Genomic DNA, 25,167 nt, shown 5'->3' with positions numbered 1-25,167 from the left:
CAAGTACAGCATATGCTAAAAACAGAACCGAGAGACAGTTACACCCCTTGTTCTTCATAATTCAATATTACATCTGAGTTATATTAAAAGCAGGAAGCTAAAGCTTACTGCATCAGAGCTCTTAAAGTAGTAAACAAAAATGACCCAGAAAAACAGAAGAATTGGCAAGTATGGTAGCATTAAAATTAATAGCGTGTATTCAAATAACACTGTTATTTATTTAGATTTATCCATACAACATCTAAATTCATGCATGGTGTTTGGATAAAAAGATAGCTATAGGGGAAGAATGCAAAGGAATACTGTATGCATACTGAGAGCAGTGTCTGAGAAAGTAGGCTAATTTGCACTAATATGCAGCAGTGTTCACATTTCTCACTGTGGCGGATGGATCTTTTTTTAAGTGCTGTGTGCTAGTAACACAAGGAGGGCCGGGAAGGAGAGGGGTTATTTGAGGTGAAATGAAAACAAGGCTAGTCAGGAGGGATTAGCGTCCTGTGAGCAGCGTGGCCCTGCGGCAGCACCCAACACTCTGACAATGGAGGCTTGCATTTGCTGGTTGCCTGGGAATTTAAAGCAACTCATGTGTGTCTATAGGCCGTCCACGCTGCTCAGGGTTTCAGTTGGATGCAGCTGCACGGAGGATTTGGTTTTGCATTGATGACGAGCACCCATCTTTTATCATCACTGCATTCTTCCCTTCAAGTACACGCTTAGAAAAGACTTCGATCAATGCCTTCAAACGTAATGAACTACATAAACTCACACATGACAACGTACAGACAGATTAAACGCATTCATTATACGCAGCCTAGACCTCAGTAAATGTGATGTTAATTTATATCCCACCTTTAATGTGGCCGTCGTTCATCTTGAACATTTTTGTTTGAGATCTTAAATTCAATGTGCTCACCTTGAATTTCTTTTTTGTTGTTGTTGTTGCTTGCAGCTTTCTTGGTTTATTGGTACGATCATGTCAATCTTTAAATGCCAAGTCTGAGAAAACTGCAGGTCGTTTAACTTCAATAATTGGTTTAATGATACAGTAACGAGTGGAAAGAAGAAAAAAAACCATTCATCATCGCTTCATTTTGTTAATATTGTTAAGTGTGTGTTGTTTGTGTTGTGCGACTTTCATCCCCTGGCATTGGCAAAATACTCAGTCCTGTGTCCTCTAGGTGGTGCTAGAGAACACGCACTAACTATTTACATTATGCTGCTGTACATCACGTGAAGACCCACTCAGGCAGAATTCTCATTCTCCAGGCCTGTGAGCGCTGAATGAGCTCACAACCCTTAACAACTGTACATCATTCAAATAAGAAAAATAACCTTCTTTTTTTTTTTTTTTTTTTTGGATCAAAATGCTTTGTGTTAGCGTTTGGTGAAATTTGATGTTTTCTCAAAAAGAGTTTATTCCTCAGCCTCGGAGCCAAACAGCTCTTCCTGAGAAGCGCTTCAGGTTTCCAGTTTTATTCATATACTGTTTCTACAGGAAGATTTGTCGATCTATCACACACAGCCTGATGAATAGACCGTTTTATGGAAAACACAGCGAAGATAGACTTATACGACCGTTGACACTATTTTCTGATTTATGGAGTGATAAAAGGAGATATCCAAAATATCCCCTCCATAAAAACCTTTAACTGTAAAACTCCGTGAAGCAGGACTGAACCTGGCTTTCCCATTTATTCATGTTTTTGATACCTTCACAAATATTCAATGTAGTCAAATAGGTGAATCTTTCATTAGATAATGCCTCATATATATATATATATATATATATATATATATATAAACATACTGGTAAACAAGGTTCATGGTGCTGGCTCTCTTTGGAGTCTCCAAAGTCTGTTGTTTGAATCTTTTAACCGCTGTTATTTAAAATGCACTACTTTACTTTAAAATGCATCTCGATCGAGACGCAAATCGAATCAGCAGAACTGCGATGCAGACTCCTACATGTTCCGTTATGTATTCATCCCATTACTGTGCAGAAGACATCGCAGCATGGGATCTGATGTACAGAGTCACTCAGTGTGTGAACTAACTGAAATAAATGAAATGAGTCTAAAACTGGACTGCAAACACTCAAAGTTGTATTTTCTGAAGTCAAACTAACACACCGAGTTCATGTGCCTGGGATTTGATCAATTCAAAATGCTCACGCGTTAAATGGCCCCAAAATCCATAGATCCCGCTGCAGTGTTCAACCCCAAAGTCCAACAGCACACACGCGCAACGAAGGGGGGGTTCAAACTATGGCGGATTGAAACACTATGAAAACAACGCGTGTCTGGACAGCTACTTGATGTCGTCTCAGCTTTCCTTGTCTTTGAATGCAACTCTCTCATTCGCTCAGCACGCCGCTTACTAACTTGTTTGGATACGCAAAGCAAAAGATGAACCAGAGCAAAGTCTTGATGGCGACCATTTGTAAGAGGGCAGAGGACAGATGCAATGAGACACATTTTTTTGGGGGGGTTCCAATCAAAAACAGAACTGCCAAAAGCAAAACTTGAGAATTTTTCTCTTTAGAATTGTTAATGTTGGCATCGTGTCATCACACAGCACTTCTTTTTATTTTATACACAAAATACATACACAAATGCATTTTTTTTAATAAGTTAAATTAAACGATAAATATACACGTTGTCTGTCAGTGTCACTGTCTGTCAGTAAGTTATGAAATGGAGTCTGATCAGCCTCAAAATTGGCAAAAAAAATTCTTGTTTGTGACTGCGGCTCTATCAGTAAAAACTGACGGATTGAATCTGAATGGATAAGCTGATTGGCATTATCATTACAATGTCTGATTTGTGCATGAAGTCAGTCAATACATGATAACATCAGCACTGGCACGGCATTCCGATATTCAAGATCTGACCTAGAGCATACCAGCTCCTACAGACATTCTTTGTTGAATAAATCAACTCTTCCCAGTTCATGCATATTGGGACAAAGACAGTGGTCCAATAGAGTGGCCCGCCTGCAGCTCTGCATGCATAGCTTTTACGTCTGCACTCAACACCAATTGTCCTGCTTAAGGCTTTACAGCAGGTTTTGTAAAATGCCAGCCGTTTATGTTTATGATCACGCTTTGCAGAGGGAATGTGAGCAGCAGTCACAGAAAACAAACTGTTTCAGCACATCGGTAACCTGTTATTTCCCAATATCCACAATTAGGGTACGCTTTTATACAAGCATTATCAGTTGTTCAGTAACCTAGACGTATCAACATACTACTACTACTACTACTACAACAAACATCTCCTCACAGGTCCATTTGAACGTTCACTTAGTCACGCTCCTTTTCAGCCATGGGTGTAAAAATAGGAAGTTTCTCCAGAAACAGTCTGCATAAAACGTGCTGCAGAAACACCTAAACACAGCTCTGACGTCAGGTCAATAATCTCCGCTCGCCATTTACTACACATACATGCATACTTCATGTCGAGCAGCATCATTCTGAATAAACATATATTGCACAGCAGTATTTAGAAAGATGAAACTTCAGCACGCTGGGTTACATGTGACTCATGAGATCCTAATTGGTTATGTTACAGCTGCAGTGTGAGCACAGCAGCTGTAACATAACCTCAGCACAGCCTCAACCATACTCGCAGCAAACCGAACAGAGAGGAAAAACACAAGAAAGGAGGAGAAAATCAAGTCTTCTCAACACACCTGTGGACCAGGTCAGCCTCATGCACCTTATGACCTCACCCCCTTCTGTGTGTGACATATGGTGGAGGGTCAAGCCTTCAAATAGGAAGAGGAAACGCCAGCAGCAGCAGCAGCACTGCAGAAGAGCCAGAGCCCTCAGAAATACAGTCCAATGCCTCCAAAGACTCTCCATTACAACCGACTGCCATCTCAATATCTCTGGGTTTGCCTTTTTCACTCAAAGCGCTCTCCTCCTTTGTTATCTCATTCCGCAAGCTATACTGATCCCTTCACCCACAAACACACACACACAGCAGCGGCAATGTATGGCTTGCAGGGTGAATGAGGAAGAGACCACCAGGTAGAGAGCGGGGAGTCACTGATGTGGATTACAAGGAGAGAGGAGGAGGAAGAAAGAGCATAAAAGGGTGGGTTGTGTCATTTATTGTACTTATCAATCTTCTTAATGTACTTTCAAGCTTTCAGTAGGTCCCATTTAATTATTTAAGCTTCTTGGGGAACCTATATCTTGTTAGGCATTCCAGTAGGAATGTGAAGCAGTAAAGAAAAGGCAGTGGGATTCCTGGCTGGTTCCTATAGCTTCAATGCTCAGTTCCCATCTTCGCCCTGATGTATGCTGCACATAACATGAGATAGACAGATATAGATAGACTATCTATCTGTCCATCTATCTATCACTTTAAAGCAGTTTTAATGCCTGTCACTCAAAACTCTAATATTCCAGTCATGCGATGGGAAGTGTGCACCCTGCGTGTGGTGAACTCTGGGACAGGACCTGCATAAGTCAGGAGAATTTACAACGGCTGTGCTTACGCGCATAATGATATTGCACTTTTATTCATATAGAGGACATCATTGTGAGTTCCGTGGGTGTCACAGAAGTTTGTGACCTAACAACAAATATCCTCTTATTACGCCAGATGCGTTTCAGCGCATGTTGGTAAGTATAGAGATAGGTGCTAGTTTAATGCTACCAAGTAGACGGCTAAACTTTGTCTAACGTCCAAAAGGATAATGAAAGACTTATAAATCGTTAAATGGATCATATCAAAGTATTCAAATTGTATAATTACACTTATTCACTTTCTATACTCACAATTAAAGGAGTAAATATACTTGAGAGACAGAAGGGGACCAACAACAGCAAACTAGAGTTCCACCCTTCGTCTTTCTTAGACGCCGCTTGACAACATGACTACCAGCCGAACATTCATCCGAAGCAATTGCGGCAAAAGCCCAGAAAAATAGTGGAAGTTTGGCGCCCGTCAGGGTAGTCAGTGTTACACTTCCATGACTTTTCTTGGTCCACTTGGGGTCTGCATAAATAGGCTGTTAACACTAAACTGCCATAACAGTTTATTTAAAGTCAGAGTCAATCTGACATACCCGTCAGTTTGGGAGCGACGTTATCGTTCATCTGGAGTTGCGTCATCGGTCTCTTTTTCCCTCCTCTTTTGAGTTAGCCGCTGAATGATCCACTATATTCACCATTTAGTTGCTCTCAGCTTATATTTGTTTTGAGCAGTTAATGTGCAGTAGGAGTTCTTATTCTCAGAAAACAGATGCCTGCGACTGCGGAAAACAATAATCCCTCAAAGCGAGGGGAGCTTCCTATTGACAGGTAAAGTAAAAGAGACGCTGTTTGTATGATATCACCACATGGATCCAACTGTTCATGCACACAGCGTGACCACCCCTCCGTATTCCAGTGAGTTGGTGCAGCCCATGAGAAGCTGCTCAGTCACTGTTGCTAAGGCCCACCCTCTTGGATATAGGACATTGCCTGAGAATGTATACAGCCTCAGTCAAACAGGGCCACAGTGTACCCACTGTCTCCTGGATCATATTCAGACCTGTTTATGAAAATGTTAACATATGGGCAGGTGAATTCTGGTATGCCAGAGGTAAATAATCACCATTTTTCATGCGAGGCCTCATTTGTAGAGGTTTTAATCGTGCTGCATACACATCCTACGTCGTTTATCTCGGCTGTGGGAAGCTTTGTGTGCTGTTGGCATCCACGTGAGGTCATGGTTAGGGTCAGTTTACTTATAATTTAATCAATGAACAAACCAATTCTGCCGTTACTCTACAACAAGCCAGGTTTGCTGACCCGATGGCCTCAGTAAACTCAAAAAATCCTAAACTCTCATTTGATATAAATGCAGGTTTGTGTTTTATGGCTTCTTTTAATTAAAAATTATGCCTGATTATAACTTGTTTGAACATTTGTCACAGGTCAACAAACGGGCTGCAGTCTGACGTGGAAAAACATTTTATGACCTTCAGTTTACACAGACACACTGATTTAATTTGCTCATTTTAGAGACTGATGCAATGTTACCTCACCAAACATTAGACTCTCCACATGCATAATTTATCCACCAGCAACTTATTACAACATCACTTTAAGTTTGCTCCCCTTTCAGACACCAAGAGGCGGGAATACAATGCATGCCTCACTTTAATGTTTTTACCTGCTTAAAAATCCACACCTGTAAATATCTTCAGCTTGGTATTTAAAGTGTGAGTCACACAGAAAAAATGTACACTCTCCTGAGATAACCAACAAAGCCTGGATCTTTACGGTTCAGATCTTTAAACTCCCTGAAAAATCAGTCTTAAAAATGGAATGTCATGAATGTAGCTTAATTAATCTGACACATTTCTATACACAATCAACAGCCCATGTCAGGAGTATTCAATGTACAAATCGACTTTTTGACAAACCGGCCAAGAGAACTGATGGATGGAACAAAAAAATTCACCAGCCAAACATATTGTTAACGGGTCCAAAGTAATGTATGGCAGGAAGATCATGTAGATAAACATTCAATTCTGGAAATTTCATTCAGTTCAAGCCAGAATACATTCAGGGTCTTTAATGAGTTCTCTCTGTATGGTCTGTGGAAACCTGGTGCATCCAACTTTCTTTTGTATGTTACTGCTTTTCCGCTCCTTCCTTTAAGGTCTTTAAGGTTCAAAGATCTGCTTACTCCTCATAAACGACACCAAATAACAGCGATTCAATCAACAGCAGCTAGCAGCAGACGGGTTGCAAGCGATCGTTCAGCAGAGTACCGAATGTCTTGTTCAGTAAACAGAGCCACCAACCTAGGAGCAACTGAGACGGCCAGCGTCGCATCACCGTTTAGATGCATGTGAAAACGTGGAAGCTTGAGTGTGTGCATGGAATAACTGATGTTAGCCTGAATACCAACAACAAGCCTGGAAGGAGAATTCCAGAATACGGCTTTCACAAGCCTAACAAAAGCACAATAATAATAATAATGATAATAATAAAGCACTGCTGCTTTTATTTTGAAATTAAAGTCAGTGCACCCCCCCAGCAACCCCCATTTTCCATTTTTCAAACAGGATGTAATGACGCTGTTGCGAATGGTGCAGCTTCATGCAAGTGTGTAGTGGAGGGAGTCTGAATGCACACCAGCACTGGTGTGCTCCATCATTATTCCTCCCCTCTCCACTAAACACCCTGTGAGGTTCCACTCCATTGTCTCCCTCCAACTGTGCACACTCTGATGCAGGATGTTGACGAAGACGAAGAAACAACCTTGGACTGCACGCAGCACAATTGACACTACTACAGATAACCAGACTGGAGTGTATAGATACAACGTGTCAGACCATCTGGTGAGTCGCAGCTGCCCATTGCTACTAATCTCATCTCTGCAAGATGGGGAGACGGAAAGTGAGATTTTTATATTCAAGAGCAAAAAAAACAACAACAAACGCCTCTTTAACAACAATGACACAACAAATATAACCAAGAGGCGGATGCTTATTTTGATTGGTAAAATGGGAGCTAATGGCTATTTTGTGAGCACAGAGAAAAACAAACCCCCCACTTAGATACAAAATAAAGTCATCTTTAAATGTGCTTGTGAACTGTCGATTTGTTTTGAGAAAGCAGTGAGGGTTTGACATCATCTGTTAGATCTTAATATCAGCCTTCCCTACCCCATGTGTGTGTCATTGTTCAACCCATTTATCCACAGATCTTATTCAATCTCTAACACATTCTCCGCCAGACTGACAATTCCACATGAATATTCATCATTTATTGAACTCCCTGCTCCTGCCGTAATTTGGAGTGGGAGTGTGGATGCTGTGTCCTCACTTCAACTCATGAAGCGCGATGGGAGGCCTAGTCAGACATGCTGGGATGTTCAGAGCCATGCAGCCGGTCTGGGGCCCAAGGTTGTACAGCAAAAGAGATTAGCACAGAAAGGCCGCAGTTAGAGTTGTTATCTTTCTTCTGTCTCTCCCTAAACTGTTAGTTGGGCCTAAATTAACTGGCCCTTGTTAAAATCAAACTGACAGGCTATTAAATGTGGTGAGACAATGATTTGAGTCATTTTAATTCAGCCAATAATAGATTCTGTTTGGCCAACCGACTGAAAACTTTGGATTACTGATAGAAGAACCCTGTTGTTTTCATTCTTCATTTCTATCATGACTCATTACCATAGTTAATCGCTCATCATTAGTTTTTCACTGCCAATCATACTTTCAATTTGCTCTGCCAAACATAAAAGGGCCAATATAAACTGTTGCAGTGGTTATGAGTATTTATGTTGAAACAGAAAGCGACACATGAAAAAGGCAGAAAGGTCTCAGACACTTTCCTGATCCTCTGCATGCACTGGAGGGTAGACATGCTGTCTTTGAAAGAAGCTGATGCACAGCTGTGGTTGCACAATCACATCTATAAAACAAACAAGCAGGTACATGATACATGTTCGCACATTAAGTCTGTGGCTCAAAACAGCCGAATAGCCAGCTCTGGTGTCTTGCTTCCCTTCTGTGAATATTGCGCTCTGTTCTTCTCAGCCCGCCACCATTCGACAAATAAGGCCTGGAGGTCTTAGTTGTAAGTTGTGTTTACTCACTAAAATCATGAATAAAACATGTTCTCTGGTCAATAAAGAAAATAAACATGACAATGAATATTCAGTGTGAATCATTATTGAATAATTTACACAGTTGCATGGGCTGTGCAGCACCTACACAAACACACACACACCTACACCCACACACACACACACACACACACACACACACACAATTCACAGCAGGCTGTGTGTTGCAATGCATTAGAATATTCAGACATATTGCAGCGCTCAAACAGAGGACCCAACTGTGATCGGCCACGCTGCACCTACTTGATCTAGGGCTCCAGTGGGTGAGTCATGGGGTGGCTGTGGTGGCCTTGTCCAGGGCTGAGAGCGAAGATAAAGGGAAGAAGGGCAGGCTGAGGGCGAGATGGGAGGCGGGCAAACAGCTTTGAGTTGAGATGACGGAGCAGCGGTGGTGGGGTTATGGCTCCACAGCCGCTGTGTCACATGGCACCATCACAGGTGCAGGGAGAAGCCTGCTGGCCTCTGACGGAGGAAAAAGAAACACTGTCACATTACAATGTACATTTTCTGACATTATACAGTGATGAGAGTGTATTTGTGGTGGATGCACATCATCATCAAATACATCATGTACACTAAACTTTCTGAATTGTGACCACTGACCTCTCTAAATCCAAATCTAAGCATTAAATTCTGTACTGGGGTAAAGATCAAAGGGCAACTCACAACGAGACATTCCAATAATAACGATAGCATTAGAAAATTAAGCGTTGAGCTCACCAGCCTCATCTGGACACAGTGGTGGATGAAAAAATATGTACCCAGCTCACTAAACTTTCTTATTGCCATCATAAAAATAAAAGATGTCTATATACAGATTTATTGTGTTGAGTAAAATAAAGACATCATAAACTGTTTTGGTGGTGAATAAATACAATCATCAAAGCAGTTTGTAAGCAAATATCTGGCGTTCTATTTATATGTTTCGAGAACTCCTACAGTGTGCAGATGGGATCGCGTCTGATATTGTACTTCATTACTATTTTGGTGTTTTAATACCATGAATACTACATAGCCTAATACAAAGCCCCTGAAAAGAAAAAAGCAGCAGTCATGCATTTATTCACAGGATTAATGTGGCTATTTCACAGAATGTGACAACTGGGATGAAACAATGAGCAACAAAGTGCGTGACCAGAGTTTAGTGTCACTGACAGCCTACAATTAAAACTTGGCAAAGTGATGAGTCAAAATTATGTAACGTTATTGTTGTATATTATATGATAATTGAGGACTCGGAATACAACAGCACCTGTTTTAATAAAAAAAATGTCAATCGATCACAGTCGATGCAACAGCATGCCGATACACTGCAGTGTCTAATAGTTTCAAACTTGTCCCATTCTGCATTTAAATCGTACGATCGCATCATCAGTTATTAATGGAAGTTTTGGAAATGCAGTCTTTGTTCCTACACTTGCTCACTGTGCCTTGCCTTCGCTCTCCAACATATTTATACTGTTCTAGTTTGTTTACAACCTCCTTTATGTTCTCTAGCCAGTGTCCACATGCCAAGATTTTAATATCGACAGGAAATTAAACATATGCTACAACAGCTGTTGCTTCAAGCTAACCAAGCACTCTGCAGGGAGAGGCCAATGAGCCAGGGACAAGAAAAGGTGTAGTCGAGTCACAAAAGTACCACGAATGCTGTGTTCCCCTGCAGCCAAGGGCAAAGGGGTCTGAAAGCATGAGGAAATATAAAACCTGCGCAACTTTTACATCAGGTAATTGATCTTAAAGGGAAATGTGCATGCGAAGAGGTTTGTTGTTTGTTTTTTTTGCCCTCCTGGGAAAAAAAGGCAGTAGTCTAACAGCTATAATAGTAGGAGACATACAGTAGAGACCTTCCACGTGAAGTTTACACTGACTTGCTGATGTTTGATTCAATTACATCTCTCAAGCACAAAATACACTTTAACACTCGAAGATGCAATAAATAAATAAATAAATAAAAATACAGCATTCACATGTGGTCGCAGCATGACAGTGGAAAAGCAGGCCCTCCTCCATGGTAAATAATACACATCTCTGAGGGAAGAATTAGAGGGAAATGAACTAAAGTAATGCCGGAATTTAGCATTGAGATGGCGAGGAAAAAAACAACAACAAAAAACAGTCCCAGTCAGGAATGTCCTGGCCTGTCACCCTGAATTATTTACATGTTTTCACCTACCAGCTTCTTTAATCATTTGTGGGTTGTTAAAACCAAAATGCGTGTATATAGTGACTAATCCCACCAGTCCCACACACACAGACTACTGATATGCACTATGCAGCAGGTCCTTCTTCTCCTCAGGATGAGATTAAACCCGCAACACAAGTCAGGTTTCTGAGAACTTCAAGTATCTTGAATGTGTCCAAGTCAGCAAGCGCCTACACAGCAAAGCCGAGGACATTCTTTCACCCAACACTTCAGACTCGTCAACATACACGGGCTCAAGAAGACCTCTGAGGGTGTCCTGCAGGTTCAGACACCGAGATGTTACTCCCGTTAACCAATCCACTGCTCACTACTACACTAATTACTGCAAACTGGCTCAGTAATTACAGCTGTATTTGTCCCACAATGATGGGGATTTTCTTTTCATCGGCCATCCAGTGGAACCGGTCTTATCTTAACATTTGTTTGTGTATACATGGTACTTGGCACTGAATGTTCAGCAAACAAAAAACAAACACATGGAAGTGCAAACAGGACAGTCCATCTGAAAAACAGCACTTGGGCTCATCTGTCCATGATTCCGGGATTCACAGACGGAAGGGACTTTAACAAACAAAGATTGGGAACCACTGTTCTAGAGCCGTACCACTTCCCAAGTTTCCTTGTGTCGACAGTTAGAATGACCTCTGACAGAGCCTGTTTGATGATGGTGGAGAGACGTGCATATTACTGGAGTTTAGCAGATTACTGGCATCATCTGATGCACATGAGGCCGATTAGCAAAAAAATGTCTTCATTGTGCACTGACGTGTGTGTGTGTGTGTGTGTGTGTATGTATATGTATGTGTATACACACACACACACACACACACACATTTATTTTGATGTGCTACAATCTGAATCCAATTACTGTTTGAGGGCGCAGACATTTTTGACTACCTGAGTACGTTTGCAAATCAAAATAATTGGACTGCAGTGCAGACAGCATGCACATCCAAAGACAACCCAGACAATAACACACATGTTACATAAATGTGTGTTGAGGTTAAAAATACTCCAGTGTTGCATTTGCATGCATAATTAACGATACATAACAAAAAAAAACAAACACAACATGACATCAGTATTATACTGTATATCAGCTACTGGACACCAAAAAACTGGTGGAGTATTTGTGGCGAGCGAGTGTATGAACAAATAAAGAACTAACCACGATGCATGTGTTACTCCCTTGCTACTGCAAAGCTCTTCCTTTAAATCAGCCGTGCATGTTTTTGCAGCATCTCAACAGAAAACTAAACTACCACAGAATCAATGGATGAATTCAAATGACCAGAGAGGACCCTGCAGCTGGCAGCACCTCTAACTACAAAATGTCTTCTAGTCAAAGATGATACGGCACATTTCCTAGTTAAATCAAACAAGTTGCACAACTTAAACCTGGAGTAGGCGCTTTAGTTGTGGTGGATGGCAGTGAGAGGAATCACAGTTTGTTCTACTTGGGGGCTACAAAGTCTGTTTTCCACATCAACTGCAAATAATCTTTCTTAGACATACTTGAACTTTCAGAAGCTTTGAGATGGGCAATAAAAGACAAAAGCATAATCATGTATGTGCATGATTTATGATGTCACTGCCTAGTCGGTACATGTACGGCAGGATTCAAGTAGCCCCGATAAGGAAGTGCAATAAACGTATACACGTGTCGCATCCTGCAATTATCTTGTTTCCTTCTGACTCATGCCCAAAACACAAAAATAAAGACTAACAAACTCCACCTTCTAACCAGGAAGAGACAGACCTCCATAACTGCATTGGCGCCCAACACCATGTACTCCTTCAGAGCGATCCTCATACCAGTTCAAACTGGGAATTCTGCAGCCCTAAAGCCTTCATCTGTTGTGTGGATTCAGCAATAAAAGCAATACCACAAAACACAGAAAAAGACAATGCAAAGTTCCAGCATTCTTAAAACACACAAGAAATAAAAATTCAAGACAAATGCAAATGCAGACTGCAAACAACCAAAGAAATTCTCCGTCAAGTCGCTCACTGCTTACCCAGTTAAAACCCGGGCCCGCAGACACACTTCTGCTCTGCTTAACAAAAGGTGTTTGTGTAAGTTACACCCCCATACGCTCATGACACACTGTTCATTTCACATCTAAGTTGAGATTCCCACAACGGCTAAACTGTTAAACTTCCTAATTCACTCCAACCTGTCCCCAGGCCACAGCAACGCACACAGAGACGCATCTGCAAAGGACAACGTACCTGTGAACAAAGTCTGCCCTTGGGCTTTTTATTGCTTCTCCTCCCACATAATATCATTCTGACACACACATTCTCATTAAAAACACCACCTCAAATCCAAACAGGAGAGTAAAAATGTTGTGTCACTCTTTCTTTTGAGGCCTGGCCTTGATCATAAAGATCCGACTGTTAAGGCTGAACTCACAACAAGACCACGTGTTGCTCTGTTTTCTCACTTGCCCTATCACTTTCTTTCTGTAAGCCTTCTCTCTCTCTCTCTCTCTCTTCGCCTTTACCTTTCTCCTCCCCTCAATTTCCTCCCAATCCTCACAGATTCTCATAGTCTGCTGCACAAGCCTTTCTTTCCAGGCAAAAATGTAGGCCATTGCTGACAGCAGGAAGGCAGCGAGGAGTTGAAGTAGTGACGCTCTTTTCTTCTTCCAAACATTCATCTGAAGAAGACAGTACACACGTTTGTGGCTGTGGGTGTTGCTGCCTCACACTGACTAGAGAGTCGAGGGACAAACCGAGGCATAGAACGTCTGCTCCGCCAGCTACAAGAGCAGATCAGTTTCAACTTTGCAGAAACGAGAGCTCCTGCATGTCCCACAGCATATTATCACTCCTGATGACCTAAAATATGCAGACTCTCGTATGTTACAGTCCATTCTAGCTTTGTTCTTTGATTTGCAATGACACAGATCTGCCGGGGCCGTGACATCGCAGGTCCCTACAATGCAAGGACGCCAGAAACAGATATCGCATCTTATCCAGCAATTGTAGTTTTCCTTCACATCCCTTGATTAAGCTAACACAGCTTGTGGGTTGAAGGCCATTCATTGCAGCCTAGAATTATCTCTGGGTTGGATTTTTTTATAAATACAAACATAAACAAACGTAAGGTGTTAGTTCTGACATTTAGATTTTTGTTGTTGTTGCTCTGCTCAGAAACAGTCGATGGAATCAACTTGGGAGTGTTTTTTCCCCGCTTAGTTTGTTTTCCGATTGCAAATCTCAGTGAGCCAAAGTTTGACACTAAAAACCCGCGTTCGGCTGTGGTAATGAAACTAAAACCTGGTAAGAGCGCATACACATGAAGAAGGTCCTGTTCTCAGACTACAACATGTTTTAAAAGCACATGGGTTGCAGTTCGTTAGCATACATTGATCCCACAAATGTGCTCACTGATGAAGTAAGCATTTCACCGCCACACTTTCGTGAGTGAAAGCAAGCTGGTAGAGTAACAGGGGTGAGGGTTTTGGTGAGCGGATCTCAACTGTGATTTCCTAAAAGTACAAGTGAAACCATGTACCGTCTGTAGGGAGGGAGATTGTGAGGATCTCTGATTTTTTTCTCAAACATACTCTTATCCTGCTGCTGCGAGCGGCCACCTACAGTGGGTGGTTGTGGAGGGGGGAGGAGGAGGAGGAGGAGGAGGAGGTGCCATCTCAATCAGTAGCAACATTTACAAGAACTTACCAATGTCACAACAGATATAAACGGTTCACCTGATCTAATACCACAGCTGGTTACATGAACTTTGATTGAATGTTCATCCACAGAGACGAGGAGTTCTATTAAGATTCATGCAGACTTTGTAATCTGATCTCTGCATTGTATTGAATTGTAGTTGCATGCCTCCACGACATGTGCCTGTCACAGTGACCGTGAACTTTGACCCCAACAGTCATTCCAGTTCATGTTTGAGTCCAAGTGGGAATGCCGAATTCAAAGAATTCCCTGAAGGTGTTCCTGAGATACCGCGATAATGAGAGCGGGGTGAACAGACAGACCACCCAAGCACATCATGCATCACTCTACCAAAGTAAATATACATTTGCTCTGGTCAACTAGATCCTCAACAACATGCCCAACTACGCAAGTGGAAATGTCACCCAACAAGTGTTACAACGTCTAAAAACCAGTGATGGATGGCTGCCGACGCCAAAGGTCTCCAAAAGACACACCAAAATGTTAAAGAACACACTCGACCATGAGCACACTCAATCTACAAGAGTGTGCAGCAGTTTGCTATGGTTTCCAGATCAAATTACTGTTTTGTTTTTTTTAACAGTGTGAAACAGGTTTTGAGGCAAGTTTCGTTCATTTGTCGTCTGTCCCTGATTTAACAGCAATGTGTATCCAATCACAAAAGCAGTGCACCTATGGAACACCGAAAGCGTGTTAACACGCCATTCAATATGTGTAATTGTTTTACTGTAACATGTCAGGTTCTGCGGCCTTTGTTTCTGGCAATACTTGCTCATTGCCATAAAAAAAGCCCTTTTTGGATGTATTTCAGACTTTCATCCATACTCCTGCGTGAGTTTTACCAACCCTGTATAATATCAATAACGAAACATTCATTTGATCTGGGAGGGACAGCATGTTCTCAGTTCTCGCTCTAGCGCCAGCCGTGGTGCAGAGAGTGAGAGATCCACGGTCTTCAAATCAAGTCTTACAGAATCAGACATTTTTAGCCAGGAAATCAAGCTTCATTTGTGGCATTTTAACAGTCTGAGCAGCCAGGATGGCCGGCGACACTCACTGACTCATGTGCCGACACAGACTACTATTTGCTGGATGTTCATTTATAACGTTGAGTACAAGCACTAGGTGACATTTTCACAGGTTGGCTGCAGGTGTGGGCTCAAATGAAACAGCACCAAAATCTATGATAACTCCAGCAGAAAAATGTTGTGACAGTGGCAAGCAGGCTGCAGCAGAGCTGAGTGCTAAAATGGCTGCACATTCACCATACAGAGACACAGAGCTCGTCTGGGTGGAGGGGGCCTCCCACTCCCAACGATCTGTCTTAAAGGTGGTTCACGCTTCAGTAGGATGACCATCCTGCAGAGCTAATAATGTAAAAGCCATTTCCATTGCTTGCATAAGATTACAGTCTAATGAGAAACATACAATGGCCTTCTTCCGTCATCAAGTAGCAACCGTTTCATCCCTCATCTTCCTCTGCGTCCCCTTCAGTATGCATAAACCGAGGAGGTGAAGGTCTCTGAGGCACTTTGGCACGCCGTCACATCACTGTCAAGATCTATAGCGCTTGATAGGGTGTATGGTTTTGAAGAATGGCAGGGAGGGGGGAATATTACGGCAGTTTTGTGTAAGAAACATTATCTGTGACATATTACACCCATTTGCCATGAACAGAGAAAATGATTCCCTGTTGCTAAGTGGTTCAAATTCACGGTGTCCAGCTCTGGTTGAATCTTTTGTTGTTCAGTTAAGAGTTACTCCCTTAACGGAAGTTAAATTTTGTGGTGACAACCTTCAGCTCCTCGACAGAAAGCGCACTCCATGAACCAAATTTAGCCAAAAAGCACTCAGAGTGCAGTGCACACAAAGACAAAGTTTCTGCAAGCAGTGGTGAGTGAAACCTTCCATCCACACATCGCAGTCAGTGTGTGTGTGCCTGCAGGTGTGAGATTATTTGGATTTTGCATGATGGTATCACTTTCTGCAACCACTAGGTGGCACTAGAGAACACACACTCGCCATGCTGTATATTGCTGTACATCACATGACGACAATGCGGTGTAATTTTGGCGTCAATCACATGATGTTTGTTCCACCGGGTTCCTGTAGCCTCTAGATGGCGCTATGCCTGAAATTCAGCTGGTCGATGTCTTCAGGGCAATACTCTCGTCAAACATATTATGTTTGGAAAAGATCTGACCATGTGGAGTCCAGTTACTCTAGGTTTCCTGTTCTATGGCTAAACAGCAAATATGGCCGCATCACCGTGGTTACACTGTTTGACCAAGACTCTCAGTCTTCACACTGACCCATCACCAAGTTCTTAAGGTGTGTCTGACCATATCTGAGACGATCTGGTCAGCCCCCTAGGGGCAGGACATCAAAGGGTCAAAACAGCGTGTCATTTCCTAATGCCACCGGGTGGCGCTCTGATTAATTTGCGCCCCACATTGAAAGGCTTCCATCTTGGCCCATTCTGAACCCCTCCACCAAGTTTGGTGAAAACAAGCCTCTGCTGACAGACGCACAGACAAACAGTCAGATGGACGGAAGACCAGCAGGCGAGCCCACGATCTCCTGGGTTCGGATAATTAAAGAATGATAAAAACAATCAACAAATGGATGATGTATCCAGTTTACTTGGTACGGTCCTGCTGACAGGCTTGAAATGATTCAACTGTCACCAAATGCCAAATATACAATATGTTTTGTTTTGTTGTTTTTTTTTTTGGTCTGGTCTCCATATTCAAATCATATACTTGAGAGGAGAAAATATTCATACATTTGTTTACATGTATTCTTTTTTTGTGGTTTGGGGTTATTTAATTGGATCAGTAAGAGCTGTAATTAGGCCAATCAGACTCCGCTCCTTTCAGTGTTGTATTCCCCAGTATTTAACCCCCCTTCAAGCAGCTTGGATCTACAGTGAAGCATTGAACTGCATATGCAAGACCAGATTAGTGTGATTGTGAAAAATTATCTGGACACAACAGAGTGACCGAGTCCAGACACTGCGGCTGAAAACGCTTCGTTATTGCTGGCAGAGCCGTGTAGAACTGGAGTGAGGTAGCGACTAAGCTGGCGTTGTTCTTTCCCCGACTGTCACTTTTACCAGTTTCAAGTGAGCAGTTTACAGACACAGAGCATATTTGATCAGCTGCCCCTAATTAATGATAGTTTCATGGGTAAAATTGATGGCAGACTGTGTTGGTGCTCCAGCAAAGATCATCTGTGAGGGAAGAAGCTCCACTCTGACACCGGTCTACAGTCACGAGAGGATTTTATGCTTCTTTATTTTCACACAAATAACAAATAATCTGACGCCAATTATTGTCAAGAGTAATGGATGTATTCATCTGATTCACAGACAAAAATGAAATCACAATTACCCAGAGCCTTAAGTGACTTTTCAATAATACTCCAAATTACTTCTTTTATCCATCCAACATCCAAAGGTGAAAAGGGGAACTATCGGAATAGTTGCCGCTTGTCATTTCATCAACTCTTACTTTGATTGTTATGATAAACCAATACTATAAGTACGTGGAGTGAACTGAACAACATTCCAGAAGGTATTTTCTGTGGCTTTTTCCTTGCAAAAGATCAAAGTATATCAAAACCTACAAGTTTAAAGCAGAAGTAAAAGTTTTGGGTCAAAGTTATTTTGACCAGCCCTCTTAGTTTCATCTATTAGTTTGAATTTAGCTAATTCTTCTCTTGCTGTTAGTTGGCCTTTTTTCTTTCTGATTGCAAAACTAAAACAAAATCCTCTAGGAAAACAAAACCGACCCTTACACACGGCGCTTGTAACTACTCAGAAAGCTTATTTCACCGTTTCTGTTTTGACATGGAAGGACTGAGGCGGTACTCAGCAGCAGATAACAGCTGACGAGAGCGGCAGAATCACAAACTTTGTACTGAATAACTGAGGCCTACAATGACCCCGATATCCCAGCTCTTATCTGGGCTGCATCTTAACCTAAAGAGGCCCATCTAAAGTGCTGGGAGTCTGCTACACCAATACTACACACACACACACACACACACACACACACACACACACACACACACACACACGCACGCACACACGCACCTAATCTGCTGTCAACAAGCGCACTCAAGAAAAATAAAGCTGCAGTCAGGAGCAACATACAGAACGTATGAATTGAAGACTGAAGTGGAGGATACAAAGGCCTGGGGTGCACTATTTGAGGGGGAAAAGGTCTTGAATCTAGACAAGTAATCATCTCTAACCTTCCACGGGAGGCTCGTTTTTGACGTGCCTGCACACAAGTTCGACTATTCTGTCCCTGCAGTTGACGTGTCTTTACACCCAACACCTGGATGCAACTCACAGAAAACAAAAAAAAACAAGCATTAATAAAGAAACACTGGGGGTATTTTTTTAATTGTCACATTTTTAATCACTCTGAACTCCCCCCCTTTTTAAAAAAAACAAATGCAATATGAGGCTTTACACAACTACAGGAAATGCATTTTGTTCAGCACAAGACTGTAACAATGCCTTCAATCATGACCAAAAAACCCCGAGGCCAACATTAATTCAAGCCTTTGCAAACAAAGTGTGGTCAAACGGGACCTGCTGTAACCTGCTGCTATTTTCAAACGGCAGAAAAGTGTGATATGCGTTAAACGACTAACTGCATCCAAGCACCGTTTGAGACTAAATGCTGCGGGGACGTCCTGCCTACCCATCGTATTCAGCAGGCTTTAGAAATCATCTTTGTTTGATGAAGTTTGTTCAGAGAAGATGTGCTCAACAGCAGTGACATCACATGATTGACCCACGGAGGACCGATGCTAAAATGGAGAGTGAACCGCAAGAGAAAACGAAGACAATGTCACTTACTATTCTGGACATCATCTCATCGTATTCAGGGGTTTGGCCTTATAGATGAGCCACTGCGAGGGTCCGCACTGCCCCACTGCTTAAAAAAACACCGGCGTCTATCAATGAAGCTGCGAAAGGACAAAACAGACTCCATGCATCCGTGATGCACAACACGCTAACATCACGCGGGAAGGAACCCAGCTGTGAGGAAACCAACCCATAGAGCCACACCTACTTTAGTTCCAGCTAGCAAGTGTCGGGCGTTAAGACGCGTACAAAAAAAAAAAAAGGATGTAAATGAAGAACTACTACATGTACTACATGTCTACTACATGTCATAGTGAGGAACACCTCTTGCTGCCATGCCAGGGCACCAGGAAGAGGTGTTCACCCAACAACCATCGAGCACCAACCGTTGCCGCACACCTCCGGCAACTTGCAATAATCGCCTCAGTCATTTTGACAGAAAACACAGCAACACTGGAGACAAAACATCATAAGGAGTTGATTTCAGAAAAAAAACAAAAAGTCCCCCCCAAAAAAGGCTGGCGCAATTTAAGGTGACGAAGTGCGTTCCGCACTTGCGGGAGAAGAAATACCTCCCCCTACCAGCAGATGGCGGTAGTGAGCACCCCTCATAAGATAAGGGAAACCAGAAGACCTGCAGTTGCCTGCAACATTTTCACACCACATCCTCTCAGTTTCATAACACAGCTGCTTCCAATGGAGGGAGTGTTTGGGACAGTAACAAATGGAACCGGCGGTGACGAGTGATCAGATGGATAATCAGGAGGTCCTTACACGCGTGCTCTCTCCATGAATCTCGCTGGCTACTCTGCTCACCCCCCACGGTCTCTCACCAGCAGCCTCTGGCTTGGATGGGGGCACACACCACCAAACGTCACCTCAGGAGAAAAAAAACAACAACAAAAAAACAACTACAGACACTCAGCCGCAGCCTGACACTGACCAACGACCAGCCATCAGACTGAGTTTCAAGGGCTTCAAATGGCCGTTATCACCCAGCTGTTGCAGCAGCTATGATAGTTTTTACTTCTAATCATGTTGTTCAGTCTGACGTTAAGTAGGTCATAATTCTCATTCAAGGCTGCTCCCTGAGATTTAAATGTTTGGATAAACATCATTCTTTCTCACAAGGACGTTTAGACATGGTAACGTTTATCTTACTTTGCTTTTTGCTATAACAACAAAAATCCCAAAGCAAATAGCAACAATGAGAATTAACACACACACACACACACACACACACACAAAACCCCACTCATCCTAGGTTCAATAAACCCAACCACACAGATTTGAACATCGATTCTGCACTGTGCTGCTTTGAAAAATCAGGAGTGTGAGATGCAGACGTCTCCTCCTGGGTCGTAGTGAGCTGATTCTGACTGTAGCGGCGACTTCTGAGGGCAACACCGTTCACCGACCACCGACCGGGGCGAAGCTGCTGGCAGACAACAACCAACAGCGCCAGTCCATCCATTAACGACGACACTGACTTCCAACAAAAGGTTTGAAGCCTCTCAAATAGCACCAGGACAAGGGGTGTCCTGGGGGGGGGGGGGGGGGGGGGGACAACCTGGGGAGGATTCTACCCGCCGATGATTGACAGCAGAGCTCAAATCCCATTAGAACATTGTGTTACATGAGTGATGGGGCCCCACATTTCTAGCAGCACCCCTGCCTACCACCACATGTCACCACCCCTATAAATAATAAATGAGGTCAATTAAGGTGAATTCTCGCCATCTTTTTTTCACAATTAGCTCTCATCAATCAGAGGCTAATATCCTCTTCTTTTTAAGTGCGTGCCTTTGATTGACTGATTGATTTCACTTCACATTATGGGGGATATTAGGTTACACAATGAGAGGCTCCAAATGCCGTGAAGATAGAGCCACACGACCCTTGCAGGTTTGGAGGATCCAGGTGGGAAAAACCCAGCACGTCCAGGCCGTCCGAACCGCTACGGTACGGAACTGCGTGGTTACTCTGCAGGTGGCGGAGGAGCAGCATGTACCAGTGAGCTCGGCACCTTACGAACTGGTGAAAATGGTGTCATGGGGAGGTGGGGGTGTAGTAACGTTCCGCGGAAACATTAACACCCGAGTCAGACAATGTTTGGAGGCCCAGTGGAAACCCACTACCTCCGCCGCAGCGGCCAGGCGGATGGTAGTTGGTCAGGATGACATGTTGTGATGCGTTCACTGGAGGGAGGGGGGGGGGGGGGGTCTGAATTGACTTACCTGGTTCTGTCGCCACGTTCAGCTTGTAAATTTAGATCCTGCAGATGGTGACGGGGGTCTCGGCGTAAATTGTCACGCCAGTTGAGTAATTCCCATGCAAACGGCAGCTTTGGACCGGACGTAAAACAACGCCAGTTAGCTAACTTAGCTAACCAGCTTAACTCAAGGGTAGTCAGATGTCTGACTTTTTTCTTTTTTTTTTAGATTGGTAAGTTTTTCTTGTTTTTTTTTTGCGGTGAGCTCGGCGAATGTGTACTAAATTCAAGTGCGTCGGGTCAGAAACCGGGGCCAAAGTTAGCTGGCTGGCTTAGTGACTGAACGTCAGCTTATGTTGACAAACAAGCCTGCGTGGAAAAAAAAAAAATCACACACGACTTGGAGCGACCTAACGTCAGGCTGCTAGCACGGTTAGCTTAGCTAGCTAACCAGCTTGCTAAAATCCAAACCCGTGCTCCGAGTATCCGTTTCCTCCGCGTCCCGACTTGAATCCAGTTGGCGGTAGCAAAACGTAAATAAGTCCGTGTGTGACTTGCGGGTGGTTTTCCGTGTTTCAATGACGGCGCACTGGCGTTTGCGAACCCAAGTTATCGCTTTGGTCTCTGCTCTCCGCCATTTCCAATCTCTCAACACAAACAAACAGGGCTGCTCGGGCGCGGGGCGTCGAGGCGCGTTCACGAGGAAGGGCAGCGGGCAGGGTGATGTAAAAAGGAGCCAACAGTTGATTATATATCACTTTAACATGACACCAAATATATCCACGTACTGTGTGTGAGTGTGTAACAGCACAACACACTGGTTCGTGTTCTTCTGTACAGACCCCCTGCCGTGGTAGCTGCTGCACTGTAGCGCTTAAATACTGTCTTTTCCCACTGAGCTCAACCAGGTAACTTTCATTTTATTTTTCCAAGCAGAGAGAGAGAGAGAAAAAAAACAGGCCACAATAGAAAACTCACCCCTGCAACTTTATTTTTAGGTTACATAAAAAAAAAAAACCTTGTTGACTTTATTTTTTGAAGCCACATGATGCAACTTGTCCACTTGGTTTCATTATTCTGAAGCTAAAGGGAGTAGAACTTGTTCCATCAAATTAGTTACTTCATAACAAACCTCAGGTATGGAGCATGTGGTGTTGTACCGTCAGTAAACCAGAAACTCAAATGCTCCCTGAGCACCACCTCATTTTGAGTACTCAAAAGGGTAAAATACACTTTTGGGGTGAAATATCGCTTTAAGATTTCTCCCAGTTTATCTGTAAAAGTCTGTGTGTGTGTGTGTGTGTGTGTGTGTGTGTGTGTGTGTGTGTGTGTGTGTGTGTGTGTGTGTGTGTGTTCTAAGAGGAAACAGCTGAACTTGAAACATTAGTTATTCAGGAGAACGTCTCGCTCAGGTCGATGATGAATCCACTAAGACTTGATGGAATACACCTGATGCTCAAGGCCACAGAACACAAAGCCCACAGAGTCGACACATTCTCATACATATTCACAAATAATGCAGTATATGTACACGCAGTATTACACCTGCTGGAACAGAAAACACAATACTCAGAGGAACCGATAAGAACTCGGTCCACGTTCCCTCCGCAGCAAGCAGGAATCATCGCATCTGGAATGAAACGATGCTCACAGAAGTCGTAATTACTTCAGCGTCCGTGTACCTTTGCAGGTGAAAGGATTGTAAAGAGTATTTGTACTGCAGTTCTTGTACTGCAGCTGTTTAGAAGCAAGAAGGCCGTAAACCGTAGCCCTCGGCCAACTGCAGTACTGAGTGAAGTACTTATCCTGCTCCCTGTGTACTCTCAGTCCACTGCCACAACAGACCTATGTGGGTGGGCATGTTCTGGAAAGTACTTTGAGCAGTACTTATACTCTCTTATGTTGTTAAGTGTCCTGTATTCTTTGTGAGCGCATGCCAGGCTGCTGGAACTGTTTTTTTTTTTTGTGTGTTTTAATTTTTCTTGTTGCATTGCGCCTGAAGGGGGCGGAGAAACCTGCGGGATGACTCACATTTACGGCCCGCTGTCAGGCGATAAATCAGGTTTCGGTAACGGCCCAAATTTACGGTGTGAAAGACGGTGGGCGAATTCTCGACATGCAAATTAGCCCCAATGAACACGCTGCCATTGTGCCGCCTGGTTGGCTTCAGTCCCGGGCACTTTCGGGCGTCACAGCTGAGACGCGGTACCTGACGCCACATTCCTCCGAGGGACACGCCAGAAAACGCGCCGTCGCCCAGTTCAGGAGACTTATGACGTCACGAACAGCGCGGCTAACGTTAGCAACCGAAAAGAAGTCAAATTTACTTGAAAACAAAAGTTGTTTTTTTTTAAACAGTAGAATATTTTCACAGTAGTTCAGGTTTAGTTAAAATAAACTGCAAAATCTGAATGATATTTTCAGAGAGGATCGTGTTTGTGCTTCCATTTCCCTCAGCGAGCTCAGATCTCCACCCCTCAGCCAGAAGAAAAAAAAGTTAACTTTGCATTCAATAAAAGTGAACTTTTCTTCTCTAAAAGTGTGATAAAGTACGGGGCCGTTTCTCAGTGTACAAACACGTTTAAACCAGATCACGGATGCGTGTGCTGGGCGGAGGAATTGCTCATTTTAACCATGATGACGTCATCAACTTCCAGCTTAAGGTGCCCGTCCAGTGTACTTCCTTTCGTTTTTATCATTTTCAAGCACATTTGCTTGCACCTGAAGGAGACGTGCCACCTAAATGAACCTGACTTGTCCACACTGATTTATTTTCCAACGGTAACGACCTCGGAGGTCAAAGGTTACCAGCGGAGGTGAAATCCGTGGCAGAACTCCTCGTCCAGGTTCTCCTGATTGGAGAGAGTGAATCACCGACAACAAACACGTAGTTACCTTTTATTCAAGCTGGTGCCGCATCCACCCCTCACATCACCTGAGCAGGTGAGAGCGCCACAGGTCTGGGACCTGCTTGAACCCTCAACCTCGGCCCCGGGGCCCGGATGCGTGTCCACACCACGTGTACCTCCATGTGTCACACCTGCTCTTTTAGCCCTCGCCCTGATTTCTTGGAGGAACTTTGTGTTTTGGTTCTGCGTTTTCATCCTTTTACACAGAAGAGCAGCAGCCGTACCAGGAACCGCTGATCGCACGGAGGGGAGACCAGCAGTTCTGGGAACGGAACCGAGCCGCAGCACGGCGGGTTTTAACAGACGGACGAGGACGCAAGTATCTGCATGTTGACGGGCGAACAACGAGGCGTCTTTGACTCAAAGCTTTCTCACCTGGAGAGACGAAAGTGAGAATCTCGGATTGAGGAAACAGTTCTGTAAGGAGGACCAAAACCAGACCGACGATCTGAACGAGGAGGGAACCGAAGACGTCGGAATGTGGAATGTGGCGGTGCTGCTGCCTGGAGGATGTTGGATCCGAGCCATGGAGCAGAGAACTGTGCAAATCCCATTTCATTACATTCACATTCAGATTCTAGACGGAAAGGAAACCGACGCCGAGTGCTGCGCCGGGTCCAGAG

The 25,167-nt window shown here is 43.5% G+C and overlaps 1 protein-coding gene across 4 annotated transcripts in view; it reads right to left on the bottom strand.

Annotated features, from left to right (window-relative positions):
• ncoa1 (nuclear receptor coactivator 1) overlaps positions 1-22,328 on the bottom strand; it is a 45,050-nt gene extending 22,722 nt beyond the window's left edge. For 2 of the 4 annotated variants that reach the window (XM_086188855.1, XM_086188856.1), the window contains exon 1: positions 3,691-3,849. In XM_086188855.1, the coding sequence (XP_086044981.1) occupies positions 3,691-3,748 (58 nt within the window). In that variant the 5' untranslated portion in view covers positions 3,749-3,849. Of the gene's footprint in view, positions 1-3,690; positions 3,850-8,876; positions 9,096-21,660 lie in introns of those variants that run through there. The other 2 variants (XM_086188857.1, XM_086188858.1) reach the window with 2 other exon arrangements.
• Positions 22,329-25,167: the final 2,839 nt, after the last annotated feature.

The sequence above is a fragment of the Aulostomus chinensis genome, chromosome 20, assembly GCF_037954235.1.
Source record: "Aulostomus chinensis isolate RoL2024-O1b breed Wild chromosome 20, RoL_Achi_v1.0, whole genome shotgun sequence".
Lineage (NCBI taxonomy): Eukaryota > Metazoa > Chordata > Actinopteri > Syngnathiformes > Aulostomidae > Aulostomus > Aulostomus chinensis.
This window is presented reverse-complemented; position numbering and strand designations above follow the sequence as displayed.